The sequence below is a fragment of the Meles meles genome, chromosome 2 (assembly GCF_922984935.1).
Source record: "Meles meles chromosome 2, mMelMel3.1 paternal haplotype, whole genome shotgun sequence".
In the NCBI taxonomy this organism is placed as follows: domain Eukaryota; kingdom Metazoa; phylum Chordata; class Mammalia; order Carnivora; family Mustelidae; genus Meles; species Meles meles.
In genome coordinates, this window is record NC_060067.1 from 49,521,390 (window position 1) to 49,533,543 (window position 12,154).

Below are 12,154 nucleotides of genomic sequence, written 5' to 3' on the forward strand. Positions count from 1 at the left end.
CAAATATTTGTACAGCTCCTATTATTATGTGCCGGCCCCGTACCTGACATTCCCTGGAGAACAAAGCCACTGACCTGTCCCGGTGGGGCTTACTCCCTGGAAGTGGGGCAGGGGTGGCTAGATTTGGGGGCTTGGTTCTTGCAGTGGACACGCAGGTGCCTGTGGAGCCCACTTCCTGGCAGGGGAGAGCAGGAATCCCTGAGCCAGTAGCGACCAGAATGCTGAGGCCCCTTTCCTGCGAGGCTGGGCGCAGGGGCGGGGATGGCAGGTGTGGGGCCAGGGCCCGGGCGCAGGAGTCAGGGGACCCGCGTGGGGACCGGGGGTGTCAGGGGCTGGGTCCCGCGTGGCAGTCGCGGGTCGGGGAGCGGGAGGCCGGGGACCTGGAGGTCGGGCGGCGCGGGGAGCCCCGGGGCCTGGCGGACTGTAGCTGCGGCCGGGGCGGCCGCGGCTCCTCCTCCCCTTCCCGCGGAGGCGGACGTTGAGTCAATAGCGCGGGCGGCCGCAGGCGGCGGCGCGGCGGCTCGGAGGCGCCCGGCCCTCTCCCGGCCGCACGGGGCTCGGGTCGGGGCGACGGCGGCGGCGCGGCGGGGGGAGGCGGAGGCGGAGGCGGTGGAGGCGGAGGTGGAGGCGGAGGCGGAGGAGGGCGGCGTCCATGAAGCCGGCCCGCGCCTGCAGGAGGAGGCCATGAACGGCGACGGGACCGAGAGCGACTGGCAGGGGCTGGTGAGCGAGGTGAGGCCGAGGCGCCGGCCGGGGCGACAGGGTCGGCTCGAGCAGCCGCCCCGGCCCACAGCCCGCGCCCCCCAGGGTGGCCGAGCGGCGCGGGGACGCGCGGGGGACGCGCCGGCCCCCGCCCCCGCCAGGTGCGCCGTTCCTCCCGCGCTTCCCGGGTGAGCCGGGCGCCGCTTTGCTCCGCGCCATCTGGTGCCAGCTTCTGGGGAGGGGCCTTCCCACTCTCCCCCCACCGCACCCCGGCAGGGTTTGGCCCGGGATTGGAGAGCGAAGCGCGGGCATCCGGGAGGAGAGGCGCCAAGCCCCACCTGCTTGCCTGGTCACCAGTGTTCTGGAGCCTCGCGATTGGACGGCCCGTGCCGAAGCGGAAAGGGGGTGCGGGGGGCGGGGGGGAATCCGGACCCTGGGGTTCCACTCGGGTCAGGTGGAATTACCTGCAGCGGAGGTTCGGGTGGGGGAGTTCGGGGTCCTCCGTAGCCTTCAGGCAGGCACTTAGTCATTTCTTTCAACACGTGTGTACGGTGGGCCTACCCCTTGTAAGGCGGAGAGCCCTTATCAAAGACTGTGAAAGACAGGTGCAGAAGTCATTCGATCCGTGGAAGCAGAAAACACCAGGTCCCCTGCCTCCCCACCCCCGCCGTCACAAACACCCCTAGGGTCCACTTGTAGTCTCCTAAGCCGCTCCCACTTGAGCCCACCTGAGTTTTTTGGGGTGCGAGAAGCTGTCCACAGACTCCTCCAGGTGAGAGTAAGGACTGTTGTGTCCCTCTCACAGGTAGGTGGCTCTTCCTGACTCACCACCATATGTGACAGCAGTTAGCCACCTTACCGAGCCATGCTGAGCATCCCTCTGAAATTTTCCATTCTCTCCCTCCTGAGAACCATCCCCCTGCCCCAAGACCAACTTGGGGTTTCTTGGACTTGACTCCTGTGCACACAATGTGGGGGGTAGTGGTTTGCTCTCTTCCTTCCCCTTGTGGGATGTTGGAGCGAAACCCAGTAACGTCCTTCTCCTTTAGCCATTTTCTGGGGCTCCACGTCAGTCTGATAACAGTACTTAATGTCCAGTGTGTGGGAAGCATTGTATTTCTGAAGAGGAATAAGATGTCATAAGTTCTACCTGGTTTAGTTTGTTTACTCTTGGTCTCCTAGTTGAAAGCTCCTACCTAACTAGACAGCATTCTGATAGGTTGTTTTACCTGGGTTTCCTCTATCAGGCTTTATGTCAAGGGACAGATCCTCTAGAGGACTTTTCTCTTGGCCCTTCAGAAATCATACCCAGTAGTCAAGTATGCCAGAGGTGGTTCTTCATAAAAGTCCAGTCCTGGGGGCTGAAATGGCAGCGGAATGTTCACCACTCCAACCGGTATTTATCGAATGTCTATTAGCAGCCAGATACATGGTGCTTGGGATTCGGTACAAAGAAAACTGACAACCTCTTCAGCCTTCCAGGAATTTCTGGAGCATATGCTGCAGTTAGGGAGAGTCACACAATAGACACAAAGAGTGCTAAGGAATGGAATGTAAAGGATGGAAAACCAAAGGAAGGAAATGCTTAATTGCATTCGTATGTGCCTCTCCGTGGTGGGCTTACCTCCGCCTTGCACTGACCACACTGTATTGCGGACTGGTGGTTCCTACCCACCCCCCAACCCAATGTGGGTTTTCCTTGGCTTTGTTCCAAGTGCCTACACACTGAGCTCCGTACACAGCAGGTGCCTCCAGAATGCTTATGGAATAAATCAAAATCCTGAAATGGGTCTTTCAGGAGTTGCCTTGCCTGTCCCAGCTGCATTTCTTCAGGGTAAGGCCTTCTTGCCTTCCACAGACATTCATTAAAGACTTTAGAATGTGGAAGGCACACAGCAAAGAGGTATACTTGCTGCTTTCATGATAGCGAATGTCTATTTCTTGAGTCCCTCAACAATGTTAAGCATTTATATAACCTCAATCTCATCACGGTATAGAGTAGGAATTACTTTGTATTTTACCGATAAGGAAACTGTGGCTCAGACAGGCTAAGGAGCTAGAGAATTTGAACCCTGGTTTGTCTGACTTTCTTGGGATCATTAGACTATACTTTGTATTTTTTTCTTTTAGGATTTTATTTATTTATTTGACAGGGAAAAACACAGCAAGAGAAGGAACACAAGCAGAGGGAGAGGGAGATGCAGAGCTCCCACCAAGCAGCGAACCCAATGCAGGGCTCGATCCCAACACCCTGGGACCATGCCCTGAGCCGAAGGCAGACGCCCAACGACTGAGCCACGTAGACTGTACTTTGTATTTTAATCATTGGTTCATCTGTCTACATCTTCAGCTAGACAGTAGGTTCCCCAAGGGAGGGAATCATGTCTTATTCAGCTTTGAATCCTCAGAGACTAAATCAGTGTATGTTAGAGTATGATCTACACATCACCTGCACCAGTCATTTGGGGAGCAAAAAGTACAAAGAGTCACTCTGCATTATTGGGAAAAATGAAAGTTTCAGAATCTCTCCCCAAATCTATTGTGTGCCCACCTCCTCACTGTATCGACGTCCTAACCCCTGAGTAGCTGTGAATGGAAACTTATTGGAGATAGGGCCTTTGCAGATATAATCGAGTTAAAGACTATGAGATGAGATCGTTCTGGATTTAGGGTGGGCCCTAAATCTAATGGTGTCCTTATAAAAGAAAGTAAGGCTAGATTTCAGACACAGAGATACAAGGGAGAAGGTCATGGGAAGACAGACACACACAGACGGAGGCCATATCAAGATGGAAGTAGAGATCGGAGTTGTACAGTGCAAATCCCGGAATGTCAAGGTTTGCCAGCCGCCTCCAGAAGCTGGAAGAGGCACGGAACAGATTCTCCCTCAGAGCTTCCAGAAGGAATCAGTTCTGCTGACACCTTGACTGTGGACATCTGGTCTCCACAGCTGTGAGAGAATAAATTTCTGTTTTAAGCCACCCAGTTTGTGATAACTGGTTATGGCAGCCACAAGAAACCGATACACCCATGGCATGAAAATGCCCAGGAATGTAGCCTCAAATCTGCTTTCCTCAGAAACTGAGCTACCCAGGGGATTCCCCTGCCCACTCAAGTTTAGCTGGCTGGCTGTGGACTGAGTCTGGCATGGAGAAGATATCTGATACTCAGCCAAGCAGGATTCAAAGAAGAGAGTGGTCAGTTGCCGGTGGTGTTTCACAGTGATTTTGGAGCCCAGCCGAAGGAACTGGGGAAGATGTCACCAGACATCAGACCTGAGCTGAGTGGGCTTTTTGACAGCTCCCTTTGGTTTTCCGCAGAAGACCTGGCTTCTGCCTCCCGCCATTACCCCTCCTGCCCAGAGCTCTGTGCTCGCTTTCAATCAGTTTGCTTTCTCGGCTTGCTTGACTCTAGGAAGCAGTTTTCATTTAAAATGATCCTACAGAGATGAGTTTTATTTTCATATTTTTAGTATAACAAGCTGAAATTACAGCCTCCTCTCAGGCCCCGAAGTCAACACGGCCATGCATAAAAAAGCATGGCTGGTGTGCTGTATTGGAAATTAAATGTCTGGGGAGGAGGAAATGATGTTCTTAACGCCACCTGAGGTGATCTTTCAAAATCAGGGAGAAATCTTGAAATACAGCCATGCAGACAATCAATACCTTTCTATTTCCAAAATAAAAATGCTAGCCACCTCTCAGCCTGCTGCCCTGTGATAAACCATGCTGAGTTCAGTGTCGCTATTTTCACTATTTGAGTGTTGGTTAATTAATTAGATAGCAATCAGTCTCATATTCCTTGAGTGCGTTGTATGACCCTGGGCCTCTGCCCAGAGTGGAGCCACTAACATTTGAAAGAGAGAGATTGAATAGACATATAGTCTATTTAATTCTATCTATAGTTGTCTAATGGTTAATGGCACAGCTGTGGGTCTCAGCAGTCGACTGAGATTGAGGGGTGAACCTTGACTACCTCCTTCTGGGTGCAAATGATCAAAAACCCAACCCAAAGTGGTTAAGCTCAGAATTTACTGGCTGGTGTTGGGGGTTGAATTGTGCTCCCCCAAACATCTGTTCAAATCCTAACCCCCACCTTACATCTGCAAACGTAACCTCACTTGGAAATAGAATCTTTGAAGACGTAATTGAGTTAAGGTGGGTTCCTAGTCCAACGACTAGTGTCCTTATGAGGAGGGGAAAATTTGGACACAGAGATGCACAGAGGGAAGACCATGTGAAGTTATAGAAGAAAGAAGGTCACATGATGAGCTATGCAGCTAACAGGAGTGCCCTTGATTTCTGGCAACCACCAGAAGCTAGGAAGAGGCAAGCAACAGTCCTCCCCTAGAGTGTTATTATGGAACGTGGCTCTGCTGACACCTGAATCTTGGACTTCTAACCCCCAGGAGTATCAGAGAGTTCATTTCTGTTGTTTCAAGCCCTGCGGTTTATGGCAATTTGGCACAGCAACTCTAACAAAACAATGCAGCTGGCCTGCTACTAATTCCAAGGCAGGGGTGGTTTGGGGCACAGCTGGATCCCCGAATCGCAAGGACACTTGGCTCTCCTTGCTGTTTGTCTTCAGTCTTAGCCTCCCATACTTTGAAGTTCAGAGGAGAAAACAGAAGCTCTTAAGTAGTATATTCCATAAAACCGCAGGAGTCACTCCCTGGGAACTCAGATCACTCGCCTGCCCTGGAATGAAACTGCTCTGAATTGGAGTCCTGCCTCTCCCTTTCCCTGAGTTTGTATTTGCATCCTAGGGGGCTTGAGCAGGACTCCACCCTTGGCAGGGGTGATGTGGTGGGGGGCACGCTTCTGGTGCTGGGCCACAGTCTCCTCATTTCAGGCTAGTGTCTGGTCAGAGGTCACTGTTGTGTCCCTCCTTGTCCCCCTCTCATACTACTCATGTCAATGTAGTGCTTAGTCACTGCTCTGAGCCTAGGGGACTTCGCTGTCTGGCCCAGGCTAGGGGCAAGGGGTTCCTATTGTGGCCCCTAAATCACTCCTGAGCAGAGGGAAACTTGTGGAAACTATTGTGCAGTTGTCTGGGTAGATGTACCACATGACACTTGGCTGGGTCCCAGACCCTTGGGATTATGTCCTACTTCCTCAGAAGGAAGGGTAGATTTGTTAGAGTAAAGTCTAAGCCACTGTAACCAAGATACCTACCCTCAAAATAGATCATTTTAAAGTAGGTACATAGGTCTCATCTCATTCACGTTACAGTGTGGTGGTCCATCTAGGGAGGGCGGATTCAAGAATCCAGATTTTTGGACACCTTCTTACTCCAGTGGGTCCTGGGGGTGGTCCCCAACTGTATGTGTAGAACTGGTTGGTGCCATGTTTTTGCCCCAGCCCATGAGAATGGAGAAAAAGAGGACAGGGGTGTCCAGGGCTAGGGGTTTTTCTTTAATGAGGGATGACTTCTGCTCCCATCCCCTTGGTCTGAGCATAGTCACGTGGTCTCCCCTCTCTGTGGGAGGTGTTCTAGCGAATATAATCTTTAGCAGTATGTGCTTAAATTTGGGAGGGTTCTTCTTATCACCACCTGAGATTTTTTTTTTCATAGTTTAGGAGATTCAGAAGTGAGAAGGGTACATAGGACATGAAAAAATACAAACCATAAAAGGAAAAAAGGATAAATTGGACCTTATCAAAATTTTAAAACTTTGAAAAGCTCCACTAAGAAAATGAAAAGATAAGCCACAGGCTGGGAGAAAATTTGCACAGAGCACATACCTCATATCTGGAATATAGAAAGAACTCGCACAACTCAATAATAAGGAAACAAGCAACCTAACTTTTAAAATGGCAGAAAAGTTCAGTAGACACTGCCCTCAAGAGATCTATATGGAGGGGCACCTGGGTGGCTCAGTGGGTTAAGGCCTCTGCCTTCGGCTCGGGTCATGATCCCAGGGTCCTGGGATCGAGCCCTGCATCGGGCTCTCTGCTCCTCGGAGAGCCTGCTTCCTCCTCTCTCTCTGCCTGCCTCTCTGCCTAGATGTGATTTCTCTCTGTCAAATAAAATATTTAAAAAAAAAAAAAAGAGAGATCTATATGGAAAACAAGCCCATGAACAGATATGCGTTATTACCATCGCTAGAGAAGTATAAGTTAAAAACCATGATAAGATGCCTGACACACTTATTAGAATTGAAAAAACGAACAAACGACAAAAACAAAAAACGAATGAACCAAGTGCTAACGAGGTTGGAGAGTAGCTGGAAGCCCCATGCGTCGGTGAAGGAATAGGACATGAAAATCCTTTTTCTCATCAAGTCAAACACTCCACTCAGCAACGCAGCAGTCCTACCCCTAGGAGTTTATCCCAGAGAAACGAAGACATATGTCGACACCAAAACCTGCATGTGAATGTTTATAGCAGTTTTAATTTATAATTGCTGAGAATGGAAACAGTCTCCATGTCCTTGAACTGATGAGTGGGTAAATGGCTGCACATGCGTGTGATGGAATCGTGCTCACTATTAAGATGGAACAGATCACTGATCCATGCAAAAACATGAATGAATCTTCAAGACATTTGGTACACCTGAAGTTAATGTAACACTGTGTGCCAACTATACTAAAAAAAAAAAAAAAAATTGGCAAGTGAAAGAAACCAGAGGCTCAAGCCAAGCATACCTACTATAAGATTCCATTTATATGAGATTTCTGGGGAGGCACAGCTAAACAGGCAGGAAATAGATCGGTGGTTGCCAGAGCCCAAGAGTGTGGTGAGCAGATTGACTGCAGAGGAACATGAGGGAACCTTCTGGAGTGACGGACATATTCTATGCCTCGATCAAGCTGACGACTACATGAGTTGTGTGTGCTAAAATTCATAGAGCTGTATACCCAAAAAAGAGGAATCTTTCTCTGTGTGAATTATAGCTCCATAAAACTAATTATTTTTAAAGGGAAGGCTTGGGTAGTCAAGATCGCCATTGCTCTAGAGAGCCTTACTCCTTACCTGTCCAGGTCCCCACCTCATTGAGTTTCCATCAAGATGAGCCATGTTCCCCAACCCTGTCCGCTAGTTTTCACTCTGCTCTCCCAACCCAGGCTGATTGGGCGGAACTCCATGTGAATAGAGAGACTCCCTGATAACCAAGCTCTCCTCCTTACACTCTTGATTCTGTCCTTTCCTTAACTTTGGAGATCTTACTAGTCTTTTGGGGGGCTTTGGGAGAGGAAGCTCCTGGGGACACTCTTCTATGCCCTGATGTCTTAAGGACCAAACTTTCAACACTGAAAAGCTAATCACTTTGTTGCCTGTGTTTTGCTGGGTGCTCCTTTTCTGGAAACATCAAGGCAGAATGACTGGCTTCTGAAAAAGGGAGAGGAATATGTAGCAAGAAACGGGATAAGTGTTATAGGAAGTGGAGGCAAGGTGGGTAGATAGAACATCAGTTAATATTTCAAGGTATTATTCGTATTAATAATATTATTATTAAATGAAAAAGCAGTACCCAACAGTGAGCACATATATAGATAGTAGGGCTTGAGCAGTAGGAAAAAAGCTTCTCAGAGGCAGTGGAACTTGAGCTGGGTCCCTCCCCTTTGGTTGAAGAGGGCATAGGTGATCAAGACAGGAAGGATGCATGAACCCTGGGCTGGTGGTTGACTTTTGAGGATATGCTTCTGGTAAAGGCTGAAACCAGTGGGTTGGAGTATAGCAGACATTAAGCCTGGAGTAGCCAGGGTGGACCAGATGGTGAACGACTTCAAAAGGAAGACAGAGGGTGTGCTGGTAATGGAGAGGCACTGGGTGCTTTTTAAGCTGGATTACAAGTTGATGAAAATATTTGGAATAGATTTCTTTCCACTGAGCTCAATGATCGCAGAGCCTCTTACATCTATGAGGCATTATGCCAGGCACTGGGGATGTACAGGCAAATTTGGTAACTTTGCCAGGAATCAGGGAAAGACAAGATGAGAGACGAGTAACCCAGTCTTTTCTGTTATCACTCACATTCCCATTTATTCCTTTTGCACTGAAGTCATACCATTAATCATACGGTTTTCTAATTAACCCGTAACTTGTCTATCTCTCCACGAAACCCAAAAGATCTTGAACTCTTTGAGAGTAGGAACCATGTGTTATTAATTTGTGGCCTTAGCTCTTTGCACCATATTTTGCCCTTTGTAGGTGTTAACTGTAGAATATATGAATTTGGATGTTTTGAATAAATAAAGTGATAAGAGACATACCATCTGTAGGAATAGAGGAAAAAGAATGGCTGTGAGGAAGATTTTTTTTTAAAGACCCCGACAGGATTTCATAGTCAGCTGTTTGGGAAGGTGAAATCAAAGGAGTCCGAGATGACCTAGAGAGTTGGTGACGCTGGGTGTGACAGAGGGGTTGGGGTAGCCAGGTCTGGTGAGAAGAGATGGGTTCCATTTAGAACTCTGCATTGTTCAGAGTTTCCGGGAGTACTTGACCTCTTGCAAGGCAAGCTTCGTGCTTACTGGGAACATTTTGGATGAGCAGCTATCTTCCTAGTGGCAGGCTAATTTCAGAGTAAGTTTATTAAAATTAGCATGTGGGGGAAAGTGAGCACAACTGCTATTTTTAACTAATAGGATTCATGTTCTCTCCTGTGCAGGGAAATTCGCATATGTGCTTCTAAAATTGACAATTTATACTCTTATTATGTTAAAAAATTAATTTAGTGGCTTTAACCATTGAATAAAATACATTGGCTGAAGATTCGAAGAGGACTTTGCTAGTCCCTGAATGAAAGTGACCAGAGTGAATGACATTTCTCACTCACTGCCCGGTTTCCCACTAGTGAAACCACACTGAGGCTTTGGGTGCCTCACGGCAAAGAACTTGGCTTAGTGGAGAGTCTGCATTTCTCTCTGGCCCATAGGGTAATGTGGTACCAGTGGGAAGAGATAACCTGGTTCCCAAGGAACACAAACCTTTGTTTTTTGTTTTTGTTTTTTTTTAATTTTGAAGTCTTCCCATTTTCATTTTCTATGTAAATTTGCTAAATAGTCAACTCTGTCTCCATTGCCTTATGCTGTTTTATTGTAACAAACATTTAAGTGCAGGATATCAGATCTTCTTCAAGCCAGTCTACCCTCTATCAACTAGCCTGCTATGTGACCTTAGAAAGAAAAGCACTTTTCACTAAGTCTTACTCAGACGCCTTCTATGGCTCCCAATTACCTGGTATTCAAAGGCACCCTCAAAGTAGCCTTGACCTTTCTAACTTTATGTCTCACCGCCCCCCTCAGAAATTGGCTGCTCCAGACACATTGATCTGTGACCCATTCTTACCTTTACCTTATTCTCACATCCTGATCTCTTCTGGGTGGACCTTCTACTTCTTCCCAGACCATAGCTTTTACTAGTCCTTCCGGGTGGAGCAGAAGCCCACATCCCTCATAAAATCATCCATGACCACGCAGGCTTGAAGTGAGCTCTTCAGCCTGTTGCCTTATGTAGCTCAGGTTCCAAACCACTCATCCCGCATAAAAATGCTCCCAGAGGAAGGAAGGGACCTTCTCTGTGTGTGGATCTTAACTCCTACATCAGTTATGAGCTCCTCAGAGAAGGGACCGTGACCACCTGTGTTAGGTTGGAGATAGGAATGTGTTTCACGCTATGACTCAAGAGGAGCAGAAACTGAGAGGGGTAACTGAATAACACCCCAGAACCGATGTAGTTCTGGCCCATAGGCAAGACCTCTACTTGGATTTCACATCCTAACTTTTGGAAATTAATTCCTCCATATGCCTGCCCACCTATAGCTTTATTAAATGGCTGACACACAGGTGGAATGTTAGTGACATTGGATGGATCCGTTCCTGCATTAGTCTGGTTGGTTGGCATGATGGAGGAGTAAAGGACAGCCTTTAAAATGGGACAGGGGATAGCAGCGGAAGGTCTTCAACACAGCAGGCACAGATTGAGAACTACTCTGTGCAGGGCCTTGGACACCAGACAGTCGCTCTTGAGGGGTTTAAAGTCCAGTGGTGGCAGAGAATGGGGATAAGGCCACTACCCTGTGACATACATTTTGGTAAGTGCTCTGCTGGTCAAGGGGAAGTTAATTTAGTTTGGAGGATTGAGGAAGGTTCTTGCGCCTGGAAGATTGGGCAAGATTTGAGCAAGTAGAAGTATAAAGGAAGGGTGTTCTAGGCGAAAGGAACAGAAATAACAAAGGTGCAGAGGTGGCAAAATGTAAGGCTTGTTTAGGAATTACCAGAGTCTGGTTTCTGGTTGGCAACACATAGTGGGGCTTGGGGTAGTGGTTGTTACACAGACCTTGAATGCCCTGTTAGCTATATAGAGAGTGCTAGGGTCCTGAGTGTGGCATTTACTCTCGAGGGGACTGATGGCATGATCGTACGCTTTGAGCAGGGGAGAAATTACCCGAATGCATTAGGAAGGAGAGTATGTAAGTGGTATGGATAAGGATTGAGCCGGACACAGGAGCACACCCGTACCTCTTCCTCTTCATCACTCTCAGCCCACCTATGTCTACCTTCTACCCCTTCTTTACTCCTGCAAATGCTCTTGCCAAGGCCATCCAGGACAAGCCCCCTGTTTGCCATACGCTGTGGTCTGTTTTCAGGCTTCAGCCTTTGTGGTCCTGACCTTGCAGTCTATGACACTCCACTCTTTTTTCCCTCCACACTGGGCTTCCCTCCACGGGGCGTTGGACATTTCTCTGGGCACCTCACACTCCCTGTGCCCTAACCTCAATTCATCCTCCCCCTGCTTTCCGCGGTTCCTGTGTCTCTTCCCTTCTTCCATCCCATCTCAATTAATGACATCACTACAGAGTCTGTAATTCTTCCTCCCAGCGGAACCCAATCTAATTAAAGGCTCAGGGAGGAGCCTTTAATCAGGGCTCTGGGTCATCACTCCCACTATCCCACCACGGCCCAGGTTCTTATCCAATCTTTCCAGAATATCTGCCACACCCTGTAAGATCTTTTTTTCCTGTCCAGCTGGATTTGTCATTAGAAGCACTGAAAGGATTTACCACTCCTTTGCCTCAAGCCCTCTGATGGTCTCCCGAGGCCTTCGGAGTGAAAAACCAGGCCCTCCAGGGGCCTTGCTCCCTCCTTACCTCCAGCAACTCCCCTTCTGCTACCACTTCCCCCACTCTCCACGAACTCCTGATAGACACCAGATCATACCATGCCTTGAGGCACCTCTAGGCCTTTGCTTGTGTCCACAGTGACGACCTACATGCACTTTGAGGCCCAGATCAAATATCACATCCTCCACTTGAGTTTCTTACCTCCCCTAGGCCTGGTGTATTTCACCTGGGAAGTGGATATATATTTGACTTGGGACGATGGTGTGGGGGACTGTTGGCGTCATGACAAGGCAAGGATTTCGAAGGACGGGGACCCTCAGAGAGGTGGGTAGCCAACAATATCTAGTACAATTCCAGGCACATAAGCCTTAGCAGGGACTCGGGGAA

General features: G+C 48.7%; 1 protein-coding gene across 2 annotated transcripts in view; it reads left to right on the top strand.

The window, feature by feature from the left end:
• The first annotated feature begins 529 nt into the window (after positions 1–529).
• Positions 530–12,154, top strand: part of CCDC149 (coiled-coil domain containing 149) — a 100,432-nt gene continuing 88,807 nt past the window's right edge. Inside the window, exon 1 of one of the 2 annotated variants that reach the window (XM_045989589.1) lies at positions 530–732. In XM_045989589.1, the coding sequence (XP_045845545.1) occupies positions 685–732 (48 nt within the window). In that variant the 5' untranslated portion in view covers positions 530–684. The remainder of the gene's footprint in view (positions 733–12,154) is intronic. The other variant, XM_045989599.1, reaches the window with a different exon arrangement.